General features: G+C 34.6%; 3 protein-coding genes across 3 annotated transcripts; 2 read left to right on the top strand and 1 right to left on the bottom strand.

Annotated features, from left to right (window-relative positions):
- Window positions 1-571: 571 nt before the first annotated feature.
- yellow-g (L-dopachrome tautomerase yellow-g) lies at window positions 572-3819 on the bottom strand. Its single transcript, XM_011146520.2, has 4 exons — window positions 3755-3819; window positions 2735-3268; window positions 1887-2301; window positions 572-1700 (listed from the first exon to the last, which is right to left on the bottom strand). Exons 2-4 carry the CDS (start codon window positions 3227-3229, stop codon window positions 1474-1476), a joined length of 1137 nt encoding a protein of 378 aa, XP_011144822.2. The 5' UTR covers window positions 3230-3268; window positions 3755-3819; the 3' UTR covers window positions 572-1473.
- A 973-nt stretch (window positions 3820-4792) lies between these two features.
- On the top strand, window positions 4793-7986 carry yellow-g2 (L-dopachrome tautomerase yellow-g2). Its single transcript, XM_011146519.2, has 3 exons — window positions 4793-5116; window positions 6156-6411; window positions 7261-7986. The coding sequence occupies exons 1-3, from the start codon at window positions 4896-4898 to the stop codon at window positions 7882-7884; spliced, it is 1101 nt and encodes a 366-aa protein (XP_011144821.1). The 5' UTR covers window positions 4793-4895; the 3' UTR covers window positions 7885-7986.
- Window positions 7987-13769: 5783 nt separating this feature from the next.
- LOC105186377 (protein yellow) lies at window positions 13770-18299 on the top strand. The gene is made up of 6 exons (XM_011146518.3): window positions 13770-13929; window positions 14399-14900; window positions 15582-15684; window positions 15972-16060; window positions 16502-16794; window positions 17189-18299. Exons 1-6 carry the CDS (start codon window positions 13925-13927, stop codon window positions 17445-17447), a joined length of 1251 nt encoding a protein of 416 aa, XP_011144820.1. The 5' UTR covers window positions 13770-13924; the 3' UTR covers window positions 17448-18299.
- The last annotated feature ends 1400 nt before the right edge of the window (window positions 18300-19699 follow it).

A 19699-nucleotide genomic window follows, 5' to 3' on the forward strand; every position in this document is an offset into this window, starting at 1 on the left:
GCAATTTATTATTATTTTTTTTATATTACATAATAATGTAAAAAGAACTGTAAATTTTATAAAATCTCTATTTATTATGACAAGGTCTTTAAGAACTTAAATATCTATTGATTTTTCTACTATATATATGTTGTATTTATAACTAAATTTTAAAGAAAATTTTATTAAAGCAATAAAATTTGCTTGAGATACTGCAAGCACAATGTTTTATATTTGCAATTTTCATCCACTCTCCTTTCTCGTATTTAACCTTTCAAATGTACCTAATATTCAATTCAAGACTAACCGAATGCTCTTAGACGTTTTAATATTTCAATTCGTGTAAAATGTATTTACGTAAACTAAAAGATTTACATTAAATAGATAATATATATATATTTTTTTTTATTTCTATGTGATTCCAAGAATTTCTAGAATTAATTTAAATAATTCCATATTTAACACAAACGTATGTATTATTCATATCCGTGTATCGGGTTACGTAACTCAGCGCGTGTTTTCGTATTGTTTTCGTATACATTTACATAAGCTAACGTTTATTAGTCGCTTGAGCCAACTTACGTAAGAATAATTAAAATATTACAATCAACGACTTTTATTTGTTAGCAGATTTATATTGTTAGCACTAAATTTCCTTTTCTCTTCCTTTTTGTTTCCTCTTTGTTTCTATTGTGCATAATATCGGCTATCGATTCTCTAGACAGATGAATAATCGTAAAAGTTACAAATTTCGAAAACTGATAACCGTTTGGATTTAGATAACAACGGTATACTTAACTTTAGCACTGGTCACCTTGTCCAGTTGCGCGACTTTAAATCGCGCAGCGCGCATAAAATGATTTTCATGAAGATGTTCTTAGCCAATTGCGAATTACGGCGAATTACTAATTACGGCGAAAATATATTCACTAATTATCTATGCTACTCAAAAGAAAAACTCTTTAAACGTGTACATTAACAAAGACATCGTCTATAGATTTATAGATTATCCGCAAGAATTAAAATTTGAAACGCTGTTGATTACATGACTAGATCAGCGACGAAACAATCGAAAAGAAGTTTTCGAGTCGATAAAAGTTAGATTTGTTCATCTTTTTAACACTTAAAAATAATCAAAAAGTAATCGAAATCTATTTTGAGACAAGAGTAAGATAACATTTGATCCTCGTACAATTTCTACGAAAATCCGAGATGAAAATCTAGATAATTTTGCCGAGTTTTCAATTTTCGATGCTGTAAACATCTTCTACGCTAATATCTTCTACGCTAATTGTCGTATTTTCATTGTCGCAAAGAGACACAGGGAGACAGGGATCGCAATATGTACATTTATGCGTCCGTCGCATCGGACTTTAAACTTGTTGAAATCATCGATTTCAACTTCCCCTTACTCAACATTAAATTGTATAACGAATATGACAGTCAAAGCGAAAGTCAAAGCCACGGAAGGAGAAGACTATCGATCGAAGAGATTTATTCCTCGCAAGTCTTAACCAAGGGATGAATGGCCACGGATGCACCCGAGCAACTCACGGTGTTCTGTATATAATCCTGGAAATTGCTCTCGATCACCCACATAAGTTTCTTATAACCAGGAACGACTTGTGTCGGCAGCCGACAATCGTTGCCGCTTTCCACTAGAAGGAAGTTCTCAGGATTAAACGGTGTCTCGGTGTTCCACATGTACACGTCCGACTCTCCTGAAATTGAATAATTTATTCGTATTAGTGCAAGAGAAAATTAATTAAATATTCTAAGAACTTTCCAAGTTTCTTGAATGTTTGACAAAGAAATTTCGAATATTTTATCGCGCAACAGTCACAGTCATAATAATTTATATCGCTATTACGATTACCTGTTGCGTTATATGCAAAATGAAAACTTACCTTTGAATCGGAAGAAGATCGCACAGCCATTATCCGTTCCGAGGAGGACTATCTTGTTCTGTTTCGGCCCAACGTCCACGACCGCACCTTGAGTGTATCCTTTCCTCAGGTTCACGGCCTTGATCGCGAAGAGTTTGTTGGACCCTAAATAAGTAAAGTACAAAATCGACGTGCCGCAGCTTTTCTTCACCAGCGCTAAGTAGAGAACATCTCTTCGCTGAACACCGGCGGTAACAGCGGATGGCAGAATTACTCGGTATCCCTTATCCGCGGTAACATTGTAAACGATTATGGATCTGGCAGCAGCATCGGTCACATACACGTACACCTGGCCATCTTCCGCGTAGTCAACAGTTAGATATTGCAAACGGGATAGCGAATTCACCAGGGGACTCAAATCGATTACCTTCACAACCTGCAGGATCATCAAGATCAAGCGATTTTTAATGCGAGTCATTTGCTTCACGATCGACGTGAGCTCGTTTTTAACGCAGTGTACGCATTATTAATGAAACATCAACTGCAACTAGTGCTAACTAATCAATTTTAGCAAAGTATGTCAAGCTAAAATTATGCTTCTTTCGATAGATTTAAGAATGTGAAAGGAAGGGAGGTACTCTTTGTGACGTTGACTTCGATATAAGAATAAGTGTACATATGTATTTCCGTAACTAAAAATTGGTGAAATTTTAAAATTTTTAATAGAGAAAATTAGAATAGAGATAAGTAAAAGAGATACATTTCATTAAGGAGTGATCATCACTCGTATGAAAAATGTATGTCCTTTCTTTGCGCAGAACTTATAAATATTTATCTCTTTGTAATTTGCAATTCTGAAGTTTCCATACCTTTCCAGACTTCACGTCGATACCGACGACTTTCGAAGGACATCTTCGCACCGGTTGCTCTAAGGTGTTGACGATACCAACATCCAACACCCAAAGAATATCTTGAATGTCTAGAACTATGTCCACCGCACTCTGCAAGGCCTGGCAGTTACCTTCCTCCTGGATCGCCCAGCATGGGAAAGGTGTCACTTTCGGTGCGCAGTCTTTCGTTTTCAGAGACATGACACCTAAGGTGAACGGCACGCCGGGCTTGTAGCGTGGCATCGCTATGATGGCATCTTCCTTGTAAATTTGCATCCTCGTAGAAATGACATTCCTGGAGATGTAACGTCCGCTCGTCTCGTAGATATTTTTCGTGCTCTGACATGGCCACTCCAAGCTTTGTCCTGATAAGCTAAACGACAATTCTGGTAGTACTTGCTTATCGCACACAACTTTCGACAAAGCACTCGCCAGGATCGCCACGCACAGGACGTTCATCGGGATTCGCCTCATCCTACGCTTGCTTTTTACAATACGTAATGGTCCGGTGCTCTACAAGTACATAGTGAAAATTTGTCTTAATAGATTATCCGTGAGATGCGTATCCCGCGAATGAGAGACTTGAAAATCTTTCTCATTATTTGCCAACAAATATTTTTCGAAAGTTAAGTAAATTTATAATTTAAGAAGCGACGTAAAATATTAAGTGTACGTATTCAGGTATTCAGGTTACGCGAAATTTTCATAACGAAATGCAAACGAAAAGTAAATATTATTCGACTTAATTAAGTGTCACAAATTTTAATAAATATGCGTGAGCACACGTGTGCGTGCATTCCTGTATTTTTCTATATGAATTTTGTATGCATTTACACACAAAAAAGTTTATATATATAAAATTAAAAAAAAATGTTGTATTTAGTAAAGATTGTAGTAAAGATGTATTTAATAGAGAGATAATGACAAGTTGATATATTCTATATGCAATAACAAAGTCTGTAACTATTGAATGCGCGGCAGACAAGTGTAACAACTTACAAGTTCTCTCCTGCAATCAGTTGGACGATAATCTTTGAATGTGCGTCTTTTCTTTTATACGTCTTTATGCTTATATACACGCGTTGATTATGTGTTCGATGGGAACTGCTTGCAATTTTATTACATTTTACTACCTCCTTACTCAGTATTTTGCAACGGCTCTTTTGCCGGAATTTGTAAAGAGGAAATGCCTTGTGCAATGAATGCTCGCTTATTGTTGGTAAATAATGATAATTTCAGGAAGATACAAATATCAATAAGCGACATTTGACCAGGAAATAAACGCGACGAACCAGGAAATATTTCGTTCAATTTATTATATTTAACATTCTCGCTTCTCTTTATTGCGTTCACACACTCCTTTCCTACTTCCTACTTCCTCCAATATTATACTTTTTCTTCACTTCCTATCCTACTACATATATTTTCTTGTGATACAAACAAATAAGTAGTATCTAGTTTCCACTTTACTGATTGTTTCTATTCCTGATTCGTTATATTTCAATTCAACTGAGATAGCGATGATAATAATAATAATTACAAGTAATGATTTTTCTTATTATTATCATTATTATCATCGTCGTCATTATTATTATAAAGCAAAGTGTTTTAAACTTGATCTAAAAAAACTCTCTTTGTTTATTTACAAGAAAAAGAATAATTCTTATCTCACTTAAAGAAAAAAAAATTAATTTCCTCTCTTTTCTTTCTTATAAATAATAACGTGACTTCGAGTATACGCTAATACGGAGGAATTGATTTTTGCTTATGCTTAATTTTTTATAAACTGATTAACGTTAAAGCTGATTAACGTTAAAGATGGGTAATCACAGCGTGATAACATGTTTAATCTACATTTAAAATTAATTTATGCGGAACTCCTTGCGTCAGATTGATGAGGAACGATAGGAAGAAACGTCAAACCGTTGCACATTACGACCAAATATTTTTCCAACTGGAACATTTCGTAACGTCACCTCGATGTGACAGGATTATAAAACTGGCGCAATCCGAAGAATCTTGCAGTTTACTCGAATCAATTCGAACAATAAAAGAGACGTGGTTAAAGTGCGTATCCGAAGAAAGAGGAAGTTCTACGCAAAGGTCAGCCCAGGACCAGGACCAGTCTCCCATTCGCAAGATGTTTTCTTTACTGGCGGTGACGTTCGCTGTCGTCGTCGCTCTCGTCGCAGGTGACGTAACGAAATGCGACAAAAATATTGTATGGACCGGTGGCTCCTTCGAGTGGCCTTGCTCGGCTACGAAGAGCATGTTCAAGAGCAATGGCCGTTACATTTCGAAGAATGTCCTCGCTACCAGAACTGCGATTTACAAGGACGATGCTATCCTTACTTTACCTAGGTATGAGCACACTTTGCGCATAAAATCTATCTTGTAAGTTTATTTTGCACCTTTAAATATGTTTAAGCAACGAGGTGAAGTTGAAAAAGAACTCGCGAAGGAAACGTCACTAGTTTTGGTACATTGTATCATTCTGTTGTGATATTTGACAGAAACTTTTATATAAAAAGGGAGAGGAACAGACTTTGGTAGATAAACTTTCAATCGGGTCGACGAGATCGTGTTCCCCTTCCTGATCGTTACATCAGGATAAACCACATTCCTAGATAGGCTCTCCAGTCCGATCGAACTCTTGCGTCGACTAAAAGAAAACTAGAGATCAACATAGGAAACATAGGAAAAATGCTTGTTATAAATCGCATTACGTCAATAATAGTGAGTGTACGCAGTAAAATTTATTGGGATTTCCTGCATTTTCAACCCCAGCTATGATGTCATGTTTGCTAAGCAGCAAGATGTTTATTTGATGACACTTCATGGTCATTCTTCTGATAATAATGACGTTCTAAAATGACGTCGGAAGGTCGTAACGACGTACCTTTGTCTCATCCTTGTGATGTAATGTTTCTTTCTGCCACTGCCAGATTTTATCAATAATAGGCAAGATGGATTACCTGTGGCATTTTCTAATCAAGTTTTCGCAGCCTCCTGTGAAAGCGCTTAATCTAATTGTACAGGTCTACCATGGAGGCGCGAGGCTCAACGTCACGCACCGCTTCTATCGTCAATCTTATCTAAGATCATGCAGGATTAATATGTATGATTAGAAAACCATGCTATTTTTAAACCAACCAATTCAAGAATGTTAATGAATTATTCATATTTGCGAGAATTATAGTGTTATCTTCCTTGATATTTATTAGATAACGCTATAGCGTTATTGTGTGTGATATAGCTCTTGTGTGTGTGTATGTGTGTATGTGGTACAGGATTGATTTATATTATTATTAATTATTATTACGTCTCGTATAATAATACACGACATTATATAGTATGCATTAGCATAATATATTAATATACATTTGAAACGTTTCTCTAGGTTTAAAGCTGGTGTGCCAGTGACCCTAGCCAGAGTATCTTTGAAAGATAAAAATTGCCAGGCCAGTCTCTTTGCTTATCCATGTTGGTCTCTTCAAGAAGAAGGAACATGCTCCGCGCTGCAAAACGCTGTGGACCTTTATTTGGATCCCCAGGACATTCTATGGGTGTTGGACACGGGTATTGTAAATTCTCTCGAAGAGCCCCTACGCAAATGTCCGCCAAAGGTTGTCGCTTTGGACATGAAAACCGGCAAGGTGAGATACAATATCTGCTAAATATCTGCTAAAACTTTACTTTACTTGCATATATGTAAATATCCTAATATGTTTATTCCAAACTTTCATGTCCCTCTCTTCAATGACACGTATAGATATAATTAAGAACATCATTTGCTGTTTGGCTATTTATCTATATTTTGATGTTTTCATGCCAATTCTTATCTTAGTCACGTCATGTGCATATTTATATTACGTAGTTATTAGTGCCGCTGTTCCTTTTTTCCTTTCACGAAAATTAGATAACGCATACATGCGTTTTAACTGTGCTCTTTTTACCGTGACAGATGGCTGCGAAATATCCAATTAAAAAGTGCATTTTCACCTCACGTTTTGTAATAATTGAACCAGCGTAGCGTAAAATGGAAATATTCAAAATTCTGAAGTGTACACACTAACTCTAAGATTTCCATAAGCGAAAGTTAGGAAAACTAATATTGAATTTTTTTTTCTCTAACATATCAAGATAATTAAGGCATAAATAAAAGAGCTATTGAGAAGGTAATTGCTGTTGGTCATGCGCAAAAAATTCAATTTGCAAGAAATCCATAAGTATTATACACAATTTATGACGATAAATTGATCATAACAAACTTATATGTCCCATTATGGCAGAGATCTGGTTGCACACCAAATACTTGCTGAAGAGCAATATCGCGGATTTTGATAAATCTTGATTTATTTTTCAATTATAGGCAAATAAAGATTACTTGCCGGATAAATGCATAATCGATATATTTATTATTTTTCAAATATTTCTTCTCACGCCGCGACCTCTTAATCATGCAATATGACTCTTTATAAAACAATGTGACATTTCTCTCCTAGGTGGTGAAACGCATCGATCTGTCTGGTCTGACAAGCGCCTCGTCCCGACTTCAGTACGTTGTCGCCGATTATAATGAAGACGGTCGTGTCTTCATCTACGTATCCGACGCAGCCACAAGAGCGATCCTGGTGTACGACGTGACCTCCAGCCGAGGATATCGCGTGATCCTCCCGGAAGCCGTGACCATGAACTGCTCTCGTAGAGATGTGCTCTACCTCGCTCTAATGTACCGCCAAGACGGTAGCACTTGCCTGATCTTCACGTATTTAGGCAGCAGCCGGCTGTTCTCCATCCGAACTGACCACCTGAGGAGTGGATCCGCTCATGGCAAGATACATGATCTCGGGCCCAAACCCAGGCGAATGATCATCCTGGGCACGGACAATGGCAGTGCGCTCTTCTTCCGATACGAAGGCGAGTCCGACGTCTACAGATGGGACAGCACCACTCCGTTTATATCTGCCAGTTTCCAGGTTGTCTACAAGAGCGACGATTGCAATCTGGTTACACACGTAGTGGCCGATTACAAAAGAGGTCGAATGCGCGTGCTGGAGAGCAATTTCGCGGATTACATGCAGGGCACCGTCGGTTGCGGTGCCAATCATGCGTTAAATCTCATATAGAGCGAGGTGTTCCCGCTTCGCGTGAGTGTAATCAGTTAAGCAGAATGGTCGTGTTTAATTGTTATTGTTAATACACACGCGCGCGCGCGCGCGCTTGTAAGTGTATGTGTGCGTCGACAGCAGTGACAGGTGGTTTCTCAGTTTCGTATCGAGGCTGACACTAATTCGTTAAGTTGAATCTTTTTACGTTGTAAGCACGATGTGATGTGCACGTCAGTTTACGAAACGATTTGAGCGTGTTTTTCCGGTTTTGAAGTTAGCACATCAAATGCTCACGGTTGCAAATCATCGTTTACGACCCAGCGCGGCGAGTCGTCACGATGGGAGCTGAAGTGATATGAAATGTCCGAAGTCACAACTGCGGCGAGAAAAATGCGGGAGAAACATAAGTATTATTACATTCTTGTCTCTATCAGATAAGAATATAATAAAATACCAATGTTTACACCGTGTGTGCTGTCACTTTGGTTTCTGTCATAACCGATGTCACGTGAATAGTGACATATGTCATTTCGATCATTGGATGTTCCTCTGAGTTTCGTCAGAAAAAAATACGTTCAAACCATTTCGAGCATATCTTAAGCTAATTGTCGTATTCTCGTTGTTGTAAATACAGGGATCATTTCTGCGTCTGCGTCCGTAATATTGACATGCGAGCTCACTGAGATTATATCGGTTGTAATTCCCTTTCGGCATTGACCATGCAATAACTCGAACGGTCAACAAAATACCACTCGCTGATATTTTTCTTCTCAGTGAAGAAATAAATGTATAAAAATTCGATATTTTTTTCTGTTAATATTTTCTTCGCATGCTTTTGATGCGTCTCCGATGTAAATTTTATATTGAAAGCTGAATCACTTTGAATCACATTTAATTGCTCTCGAAAAATTAGTTACAAGTTGCATATTACTTTTTGAAAATTAATTTTTTAAGATTTTTTGTTTATATTAAAATGTCATGTATTTGTCTTTCTCGTAAATAAAAGTTTATATAATAGGTGTATATATAATGCATTAATAAAGATAAAGCTTTTTGATTTTTAATCCGAATTTATCGGTAAATTTCGCAATGAATATCCGGCTAGTACGTTGATCTTGACCAACACGTTCGCTTCGATCTAAAGTGAAAATGATATGTTGAACTTACGATGAAAATCGATATTCAAGATCGGATTATCTTCCTGCTCTTATATGACATCCTATACGAAACGAAAGTTCAATTGTATTTAATTACGGAGCAAATATTTTTTTCTTGATTTTTTTATTTATACGATATCTAAACTCCGGCTGGACAATGGAGGATACCGATCTCATTGCATTCGATAAGATCTAACACAGTCGAACAAAAATACTGCCTTTTGCATCAATATTTTTCCCAGTTGCAGCAATTTAAGTGAGAAATAAAATATAATACTCAATTTAAACATGTTACCAAATACTAAATATTAATAATACATTATTTGATGCGATCGCCGCCACGTCAGTCCGATGTTGATCGAATTAGCTTTTCGTTTATTCACCCTACGTTTACCACTAATGTTTAGTTGCCACATGTGGAATGTTTTTTATATAATTGGCTCTATTTTGCACGCTGCCGTACATGCTATAGTGAATACTAGACACCTCCGTGTATCGAGCATAATAGGCTAGCGTGCATGATTACGATGTAATTTTTCGTGCTTGCTTGCTTGCGTGTATCAGTGCATTGAGAATGATCATGTGAACAAGTTTCATTTGTACACTTAAATGTTATGTCATATCGTCTGATAATATTGCTGTCGACATGTCATATGGAGATTAGCTCAAAGTGATATCTATTCTTATATCTATACTTTTGTAAAAATGTCAGGATTATTATTGCATAGAGAAAGTTAGCAAAAATTACTAAATATACTTGTGAATGATATGGGACTTTTTTATTACGAAAATAATTAAATTAAATATAAATATATTTTATGAATAGAATTTTATTTTTTTAATATAAATGAGACATTCGCAAAAATGTTCGAGCATTCTTAATTCGATTTCTTCTAGATACGATTTCATTTGTTTGATATGTGATATTGTCACTTTGCCTGAATATAATAATAAGTTATTACGATTATGATATGATATGAATTGTCATCTAAATTATAGTGGTAACAATATATTTTAGCTTTTTAAAATTACTAACAGGTTTATATCACGAACTAACCGAACTTGGTAATTTTTGGTAATTAATATATCGACGTGATTGATCTTAATATTTACGTTTAGTGAAAAGTTAACATTAATTAACGTACTGCAAACATGTTAATTTTACTTAAAAATATAGTCTTGCACAGAAAACGTGTCAAACAGCTTCAAAATGTACGAAATTGAAATTGCAGATATAAATGGTTAGTCGATCGGAGACGCGAAGAGATTCGGCTTAGCAATACAATTTTGATCATGCATGTTGTAACATAGTTCAATAAAGGAACGAAAGCTGTTTTTGAAAGGTGCTGTTGGAATGTTTTTTATTATAAAACTATGTTATTTCCGATATGTAATTAAGTCAAAGTGACAAGCAGTTGGCATTTATTTATTATGTACGCCCTTTATCACGCTTGAACAATTTAGTGTGTTATATAAAATGATTAATATATCATTAAATCAGAGATACGACACAATATCGGTTATGACGTTTCTTTATTTTTAAATAGCGTCTGACGGTCAGACGCTATTTAAAAATGTAATTTTACAACACAGATATAATTATGCATGAAGATGTTACATGAGAGATTATACTTCTGACCACTCTCTATGCCATTGTCGATACTCGACTGAAGATAGCGAATCGTTTCCGCTTCGCTGTGGGAATGGAGAACAGTTGTGATCGGACGTGGTGTTTCTCACGTTATTCCGCAAATGGTGTTGAGCAACGACTAATAGGTATTCGGTGTCCGATATATATGTTGGGTTTGATTCCGATTGACGGTAATTTAACATTATATCGTATCTCATGTCCATTTTGTAGCTTATGCATTTTATCCGTTGGAAATCGTGTTACTTAGCCTTTGGATTAGATAAATCGACTACGTAGTTAAGCCGAGCATTTTGATATAACTGGATTATAAATTAGAACTACAAGCTGAGACTATAAACATACACAGGTACGCAGGAGTGTTGGATATAAACAACCGCCGAGACTATTAAATAAAAACAAGGCGCCAACAAGAACCACAAAGATTAACTTATCATTGGCCTTTTTCTTTTTGTACATTTGTATATTCGAAAGCTTTCGTCTTTTTCGAGATTTTTTCTATTTTGCGATTAGTTGGACCAATTTTTCTTATTAGAAAAATAAAATATTTTTATTTCTATTTCATGTACAGGGCCTTTTTACACCAAATAATGTTCCACTAATTTACTTCTCTTTATTTACATATTCTTCTAGTTATTTACATATTCCTCAAAAATGTATTTTCCTTTATTATCAGATATATATAAAATGCGTTGTATATAATAAAATGTAGAAGATATATATACATGATTATATATGAAATATGCCTAAATTGGTACGGGTCTTCTCGCGATTATGCGAGAAAGTCCTTTCTAGCGATATGAAAGAGAATTGTGTAGTTAATTTCGGCTGATCATAAATTTATCCTTGTAAAATGTGTCAACTATACAGTAGCTTGAGTTGAAGTATTTTATATGCGAAAGGCCTGACACGGAGTACAGTACAAAGAGTAGGCTAGGTCGGTATGCACAAGCCTGGAACAAGATTTGTGTTCCACGGAGAGAAAGTGATTTATTGGCTAAATATAGAGACTGGTTATCCCGGAATTTGAATGCTTAGAGCGTATGCGATGCCGAAAAAGAGAAATGTAAATGAAAACGCGTCTCGTAATCAGCAAGAAAGTAAGTTTGGAATATCTTCATTTTCTTCAGAAATGTGACAAATCTATTTCATCATGGAGAAAGGAAATATTTTGAGAGAGACATGTATCGTGAAATTTTAATTTCATTTATTTTTGCGTGTTTTATGTTGCCCAAGATTTTTTTGGAATGTCGCGAAAGTGAGGTCATGTAGATAGAATACTTAATACATTACGATATGTGAGAGACCTTGATGCTTCTATATAATTTTCCAGCAACATTTGCAAAATTAATAATTACATATTCAACAGCAATATTAGTGTTCCATAAATTATCTGAGTTACCTCCAATAAATGTCAAGTTCTTAATTTAACGAAAAGGGTGTGATTTATTTCAACAGCCATGAATTAAATTTGTTTCTAATAGGCCATGTTATGTAACTCACGCTGTTCTATATAATTAAAATTTCCATTTCAATTAATGAAACGTTAAAATGATAGCCAACTAACTTGGAAGTGTTATTTCTATATTAGCATGTCAAAAGATGGAACAGACAGAATAAATATGGCAGAGAGAAAGAAAGTACAAAACAACGATTACAAGATCGAAATCGTTTAGTATATTTCGATGGTTGCAACCAATACATGTCCAAAACAGAAAAATATTTGTAATAATGGGCGCGGTCTTTAGTTCCGGGCACTTTCAATCGATAGTAGTCAAGCCAAGGACGCCTACGTAACAGTTATGATTCTATATAGTTTGCAGTATTATTTAGTATCATTTAGTGCAGTACGAAAGATAGTTATTAACGCCTTGTATAAGTTTTTATACAAGATTTATTACTTCCTATCATTTACATACCTTACCTCTTTTTTGATAGATGTATTGAAAATATTTGTGATTAAATAACATAATAAATATGTAACACGATCTGATGAGTTATCTGTTACTTAAAGAACAATATAAGAATTTTAACTGATACGAAGAGTTATTGGAAAATAATTTGTTTTTTTTTCTTTAATTTTACATGTATATATTATATTAATAACATGTACAAATGTGTAACTATAAATCTAAGTGTTAATGGATTGTAATAAATGGATTGTAATAAATAATATGTGAAATAATATAATGCTATATATATATGTATGAGTACAAATAGCAAGTTACGTTATACCTCATGCATATGTGATATATACGATAAATTTGTCATACTAATTTATAGCATAGTTTTAATTTACTTTTTTCTCACTCTATTACCAAACTTTATAGACCTAATAAAATATAATTGGTCGTTAAAAGTGCTTGAATAATCGTAATTAAACACATACTTTGTTCAACGAGAGACTGAGAAACGTAAATATATTATTCAGATGATTGCGTGTGTATAAATTATAAATTAAACTTTTAATAGTCTAATCTTCCAATTTTTGATATATAAATCATAATTGATTAAAAGGAATAAGCTGCTCCTGTGGAAAGAAGAAAAAATTTGTCAATAATTATAATATTCTAGTAGAAACATGACATTCATTTTCTCGATTCTCCCTTCATTCTTAGCGCTACCCACTCTTTAATTAAAAAAAGCAAAAAGTATATGTTTATTTATAGAAGCACATTTAAGAAAAAATATATGTTGAGGTTGTTGCTAGCTGTAGCTGTATCGAACATTTGCAAAACATTTCCATCGTCGATTTTCCGTCATGTTACTTTCTAATAAAATTACTAACTTTCAATGCACATTAATTTACGAAAATTTAATACGAAAGAAAAAAAATATGTATGAGGACGTGAATGTTAAAATTTGAATTGCGAGCCACTCTTCGCTGCTTAGCGAGGAGAGATTTTCTGGTTAAAGTTCACATTGAATTCTACAGTCCTCAATTAACTCGTGTGACGAAATGGAGATGTAGGTGTGTCGCCTTTACATGTGTACGGATAAAGTGTGTTTTGTTACACAATACGTTCGAATGTGGTCCCCAGTCTCCCAAGACGGTATTGAAAAATTGGATCAGTCGGTGTTCAGTCAGGGGAACCCATGGTACACTTCCAGTGTATTTCTATTCGCGATCGCTGCCGCTGCTAACATTGCTCTATCCGACTCCGCCCGATATTTGCCATTCGCTCTTTAAGGCTCGTACCGTTTCAACGGTGGTGAAACCTTGATCTGCAATTTAATTTCTAAGCCTTCAAGCATGAGGTAAGTGGTCGATACAAGCAATCTTGCGATATACAGACAATTGGCAGACGTAATTAATTTTTAAATACGGATTTCGAGAATCGGTCAACATACGAGTAGCGTATCTGTCAAAAGCGACACTCGTGAGTTAAACATTTAGAAGAAACAACGTTTGCGCAGTCCGTTATCTCTTATATAAGCAGTACACCTGAATCAAGTGGCTCTTTTATATTTATAATAAATTTGACCAAACGCAAAGATTTTCCCACGTTAAAAGGAACTTTAAATAGAAGTTTAACATCATTTTTGTTTGCTGGAAAAATTATGTAGCCTCAAAATGATTGTCAAAATGATTTTTTTTTTCTTACTCTTTGCCATCGAAACATCTGGAGGAACATATACCTTAATCTTTCTTGTCATTTGACAAGTTTAAATTGTTTCTAAAAACTGCTAATTTTTGAACACCTGTCCATTTTTTCACTTCTCTTAGGTACGTCGGGCTTCTCATCATCGTTGTACCTCTACTGCACGTTAGAACACAGGCGCAGAAATTGGAAACTTTGGCACAATGGCCGTTACTTGACTTCGCGTTGCCGTACGACCGTGATTTTCATGAACAATATCAACCGGAAAATGTGGTAATGACCGGTATCGAGGTAGATTGGGACCGAATTTTTGTCAGCACTCCCAGATTGCGTGCAGGTGTGCCGGCCACTTTGAGTTTCTTCCCAAGGAACGTGGCATTAGGAAGCAGTCCGCAACTTCAGGCATACCCTTCGTGGGATTGGCACGGTGCCGGCAAAGGCGAAATTAACTGCACCAGATTAATATCAGTATATAGGACCAGGCTAGATAGGTGCAACAGATTGTGGGTTGTTGATGCTGGTGTCGTAACATCAGTTGACGATTTTATGCCCGTCTGCCCGCCGAAAGTCGTGGTTTTCGATACGAAAACCGACCAAGTAGTGCGCCATATTACTTTCCCGCGTCAGGTGAGCTGAATGATGTTTTCTTTATGATAAAAAAACTGAATGCATCAATGGCCAATGAGGTCACGAGTTGCATATTCCTAGAGAAAAAAAGCTCTTTGTCCTACATCAAAATAGGAAATTTATAATTAAGAAAAGCCCGATGAAAAGGTTTAATTTTCATTCCCTCGATCTTAAGCTTCAAAAATAAAAATAATGATTCGTTTTGATCGAATAATTCATATTTTCATCGTTTTTCTACTTGTAAATTTATACGATATCTATCATAAGTCAAGGAAAATTCCATCATCACGTTGTTTCGCAATTTTACTTCACGTATATGCAAGTTAAAAACGGAAGTTGATTCAGAAATTGGAGTAAAACTCTTTGGATAGTACGAGGTGTCAATTTTCAAACGCTGTTTGCTGCACCTAACAGGTGCATTATTGTAAATCGATAGTGAAAAGGGAATGCCGAAAGTGACGAAATCATCAGTGAACGGCTAATGGGATTGTGTTAACTAATAATTACAGTATAACAGAGAACCGGTTATGTTACTTTAGTTATAAGTGATCGAGCGTAGAATACCTAATCATACGTTGATACGTTTACGCGAGAGTGGGAAACAAGTTGCATTCATGTCATTGTTGTGCAGAACCATGTAGAAATATCTTATTTGAGTATTCATTATTATTTATTTTGTAGGTTTTACGACCGAATACTTTACTGACCAATCTCGTCATCGATGAAGTTTCAGCCAAAACATGCGATGATGTCTTTCTTTACATGACTGATACCGCTGGCCCAGGTTACGTTTATATATATATTGTGTTCCTTTCTTTAACCATCAGTATAACTAAAAAATATTATACTTTAAGTTAGATTATAATAAATTTTAAATGCGTAAACTTATTACTAATTTTCTTGAAACTTCAATATTTTTTCGTTTCTTATATATATCGGAACGTTGACTTTTAATCAATTTTTTCTCAATTAACATTGCTATGTTACACGTTTTAAGCATTAATTTGAAAGAATTACATTTTTTTAGATATCTGCATTGAAAGTAAAAAATACTCTAATATATACTTTTAGGAATTCTCATTTTCGATGGTGCTAGGGATAGAAGTTGGCGAGTCGTTCATGCGTCGATGTTTCCTAATCCGGATCATGCAATGTACAAAGTGGGTAAACAGAATCACCGACAGTTGAATAATGTCAAAGTCCTACTAAATATTTAAAAATTATTAACTCTATAATTTGCGCTTGAAACGATTTAGAATTCTTTCAATTTGTAAAGCAACCTTATTTTACATACAGTTACTATATAGTACAATACGTGGTATTATATAAATATATGGTTTGAATGCAAATTTACCATAGAATTGTTTCTAAATTTAATAATATATAAGGGAGTATATAGCTAATCGAATTAATTTCGCATTATTTTTTGCGCAATGTTGACTCTCACACACACACACACACACACACACACACACACACACACAGCGTTATGCGTCTACACTCTTTTTTTAGATTCTTCTTCATACATATATGTTCCTGGCATAAAATAAACATTTTATATATAAATATTTTATATATAAATATAAATAAACACATTACAGATCGGAAGCGACACCTTCGAGTTCCTGGATGGTGTGGTAGGCATAACGTTTTCGCCGAAGCTTGGAACCGTGTATTATCAACCTCTGGCAACCGATAGTATCTTCAGCGTGCCTACGTCGGCATTGCAAGCCGGACCGCTACCTTTCGGTGAACAGTTACCTGTGACCTTAGTTGGTAGAAAGTCGAGTCAAGGCCTGCCACTGGCCGTGGATCCTCGAGATGATTCAATCTTGTTCTCTCCCTTTACTGAGACCGCTATCGCATCGTGGCAACCGCAAACAAATCAACAGAGGTATACTGATAAAATGTCTCTAATTGAGTGCGAAAATATATTCAAAAATTTGCCGCAGCGTCATATTGACATAAGAAATACAACAAAGTTGAAACGAAGTTATCATGCTGACATATACACACCGCGCACGCGATAATTATTTACTATTGAAAAATTAATTACTCACTTGCTGAATTAACATAAAAATTAAATTACTTACTAATTACTTAAAATATTGAAATACTAATTAAATTGATTAAAACAAAACTAAATTGTTTCCTAATTAATTATTTATTGTAAATCTAAGTGGCAACTAAACAGCATATGTTCGTACTAATTGTACTTCATATATAATTATAAGTGTATTTTCGGTCATTATTATTAACCTTGTTTATTCGTTTCTTTTTCTTCTCAGGATAATCGTATATAGCCCGGAAGAATTACAATTTACCGCCGAGATCAGATGGGCGGAACGTGACAATGGTAATTTTTGGGTAATGTCGTCCAGGTTTCATAAGTTCTTCCTGAGGCAAGTCGACACTCGTCAAAATAACATACGCATCATGAGAATCACAATGAACGGTTACGATCACGTACTGGCTCCGACACCTCTTATTCATCAATTCAATCCATATTATACATTAAATTACTACAATAATACTACAGCGTACTAAACAGAGGGATGGGGGAATAATTCGATACAATAATGTCCAAATTTTAAACATGGTAACAGCGTTTGCAGTAGAAAATGGAGAATGAAGATATTAGTAAAAAGGTCTATGACGAAATTTCTGTCTCTAAAAGAAAATCTTATATAATAATCACCGTGGTATATACGTTAGACGATTATTACAACCACAAACTGCAAGTGTTTAAAATTACTTCTGTCTTTCCGGCTTGCAAAAGTTAACGATGCTTGTTTTTCCTTTCTGGAAAATTTTATCGTGTTTCCTCATCTTATTGTGTTTCTCAAAAATTAGTTGAAGATAAAGAATTTTTATCAATCGAGATGTTCTTTTCCTTTTAAATTTGTATACATAACCGATAAAAAGTCAGAGCATATAATAATTCCAAGTTTGGGTAACGTTGCCTTTTCTTATTACTGGATCTTTTCATAGAAATTTTATAAGAGTTTTGCCAGTTTCCAGTAATGCCAGTTTCCAGTAATATTATTCACGAGTTATCTGATTTTGTCCAGTAACTAGGTTTAATTCAATATTGCCGGGTTTGCAAATTCCTCTGTACGTAATAACGACATTCGCATTCTCTTGTGCAATCCGATATCTCTCATCATCAATCGTACACATTCGTAAAAGATCATTTTTCATTATTTTGTGCGATATTGTACAAACATTGAAATTTTCATTTACATGTTTCTTCAGTATACAAGCACATCTTTCTCATACAAATTGTTCTCATTCGATATCAATTTTGTATGTATAACATGTATGTATGATTTACGTACAGACACTTGTATATAAGTTCAAATTGCACAAAGGACTAAGGACGATATAATGATGAAAAATAGTGATACAAAAATGTATGAAATAGAATTATAAAGTAAACATACGCATATGTATTATACAGATACAAATCTGTTACGTTTGGTTCGTATGTCATTACCTTGATATAAACAAATATCGAAGCCATTCAATCAATCAAATCGTGTTTACACATACAACGAATCATGATTAAATATGATCAATATCACATGTAAATATCACCTTTCGTAAATAGTAACTTTCAGTATTCTTTGCCACCAACGGTACCAAGTAGCCGCAATAGAAGAAAGCAATAGATACGAGAATACACGTTTATGCGATTGTATTAAATATTTTCGTACTCCATGCGTTTTTTGATAAAATAATTACAATTATGCAGACTCATAACAAAGTAAAAAATGCATCTTGATTTCACCTGTCGACTAAAAGCGATGATTGAATCAAAAAGTTTGATTCAATCACGACCTTTATACCATAATAATTTGCGTCCTCTTATCTCTCTTATCTTTCGATCTTATTATCTCTTTCGAAACAACTTACATCAAATATTTCTTCATGCAAAATATACTTCTAAAAATTTACGATTGTACTTATGAACATATTTACTATCATCAATCCTTACGATTACGATTTTTAAGATATTTTACGATTGTAAATCTTCTCAAGCAATCTTGTACTGTTAAAGTGTGTAAATTCAGTGACTTATCTTGTAAACAATGAATTGTATATTCATCATTTCACATTGATATTTAGCAACATTCAGTATTCGTCACTTATAACAGATTTAGGAGTGTAGCTATCGCAAAATTTACCGCATGCAAACCCACTACCTCAAATGTTTGTATTCATTCTTTTTATAACTCACCAGAAATATCGAGAATTCAGGACCAACGACATTCTGCTGAATATCTCGAACAAAAGAAGTGTAGTATCGCTGATTAAATACGAAGATTAATGAACGATAGAAATATACACGTGGATATGAGCGTGTTTATCACTTTTGGCACGAATAATATATTTATAAATATTAATATATTCGATGATATTTATATTGTTAATATCATTTCGTATCTTACGTAATGTGTTACGAACTAGCTATATCGTACATAAGCTAACATATCGAACACGCATTTTACAAAATTTGTAAGTCAATGAAGAAAATGAAGACGAAAACACTTGAGAATCTGTCAAGTGAATAGTCAGGTGTTCTTATATTTATACTATTAATGAGATTTAAGAGATAAGCTTCTCTCATGATGTGCAAATACGTGACAAGTGTTTCGACTCATATGTTAAATTACCTTTTTAGTGGTAGAAAATTCAAATGCAAAATAAAATTAGTAATTAAATTACAAAAACTTTTCTGTTATATAACTAAATTCCTCCCAAATATAACGCTACTAGTACTGTTAGAACAAAGCTAC

The sequence above is a fragment of the Harpegnathos saltator genome, unplaced genomic scaffold (assembly GCF_003227715.2).
Source record: "Harpegnathos saltator strain DR-91 unplaced genomic scaffold, Hsal_v8.6 scaffold515, whole genome shotgun sequence".
Classification (NCBI taxonomy): Eukaryota; Metazoa; Arthropoda; class Insecta; order Hymenoptera; family Formicidae; genus Harpegnathos; species Harpegnathos saltator.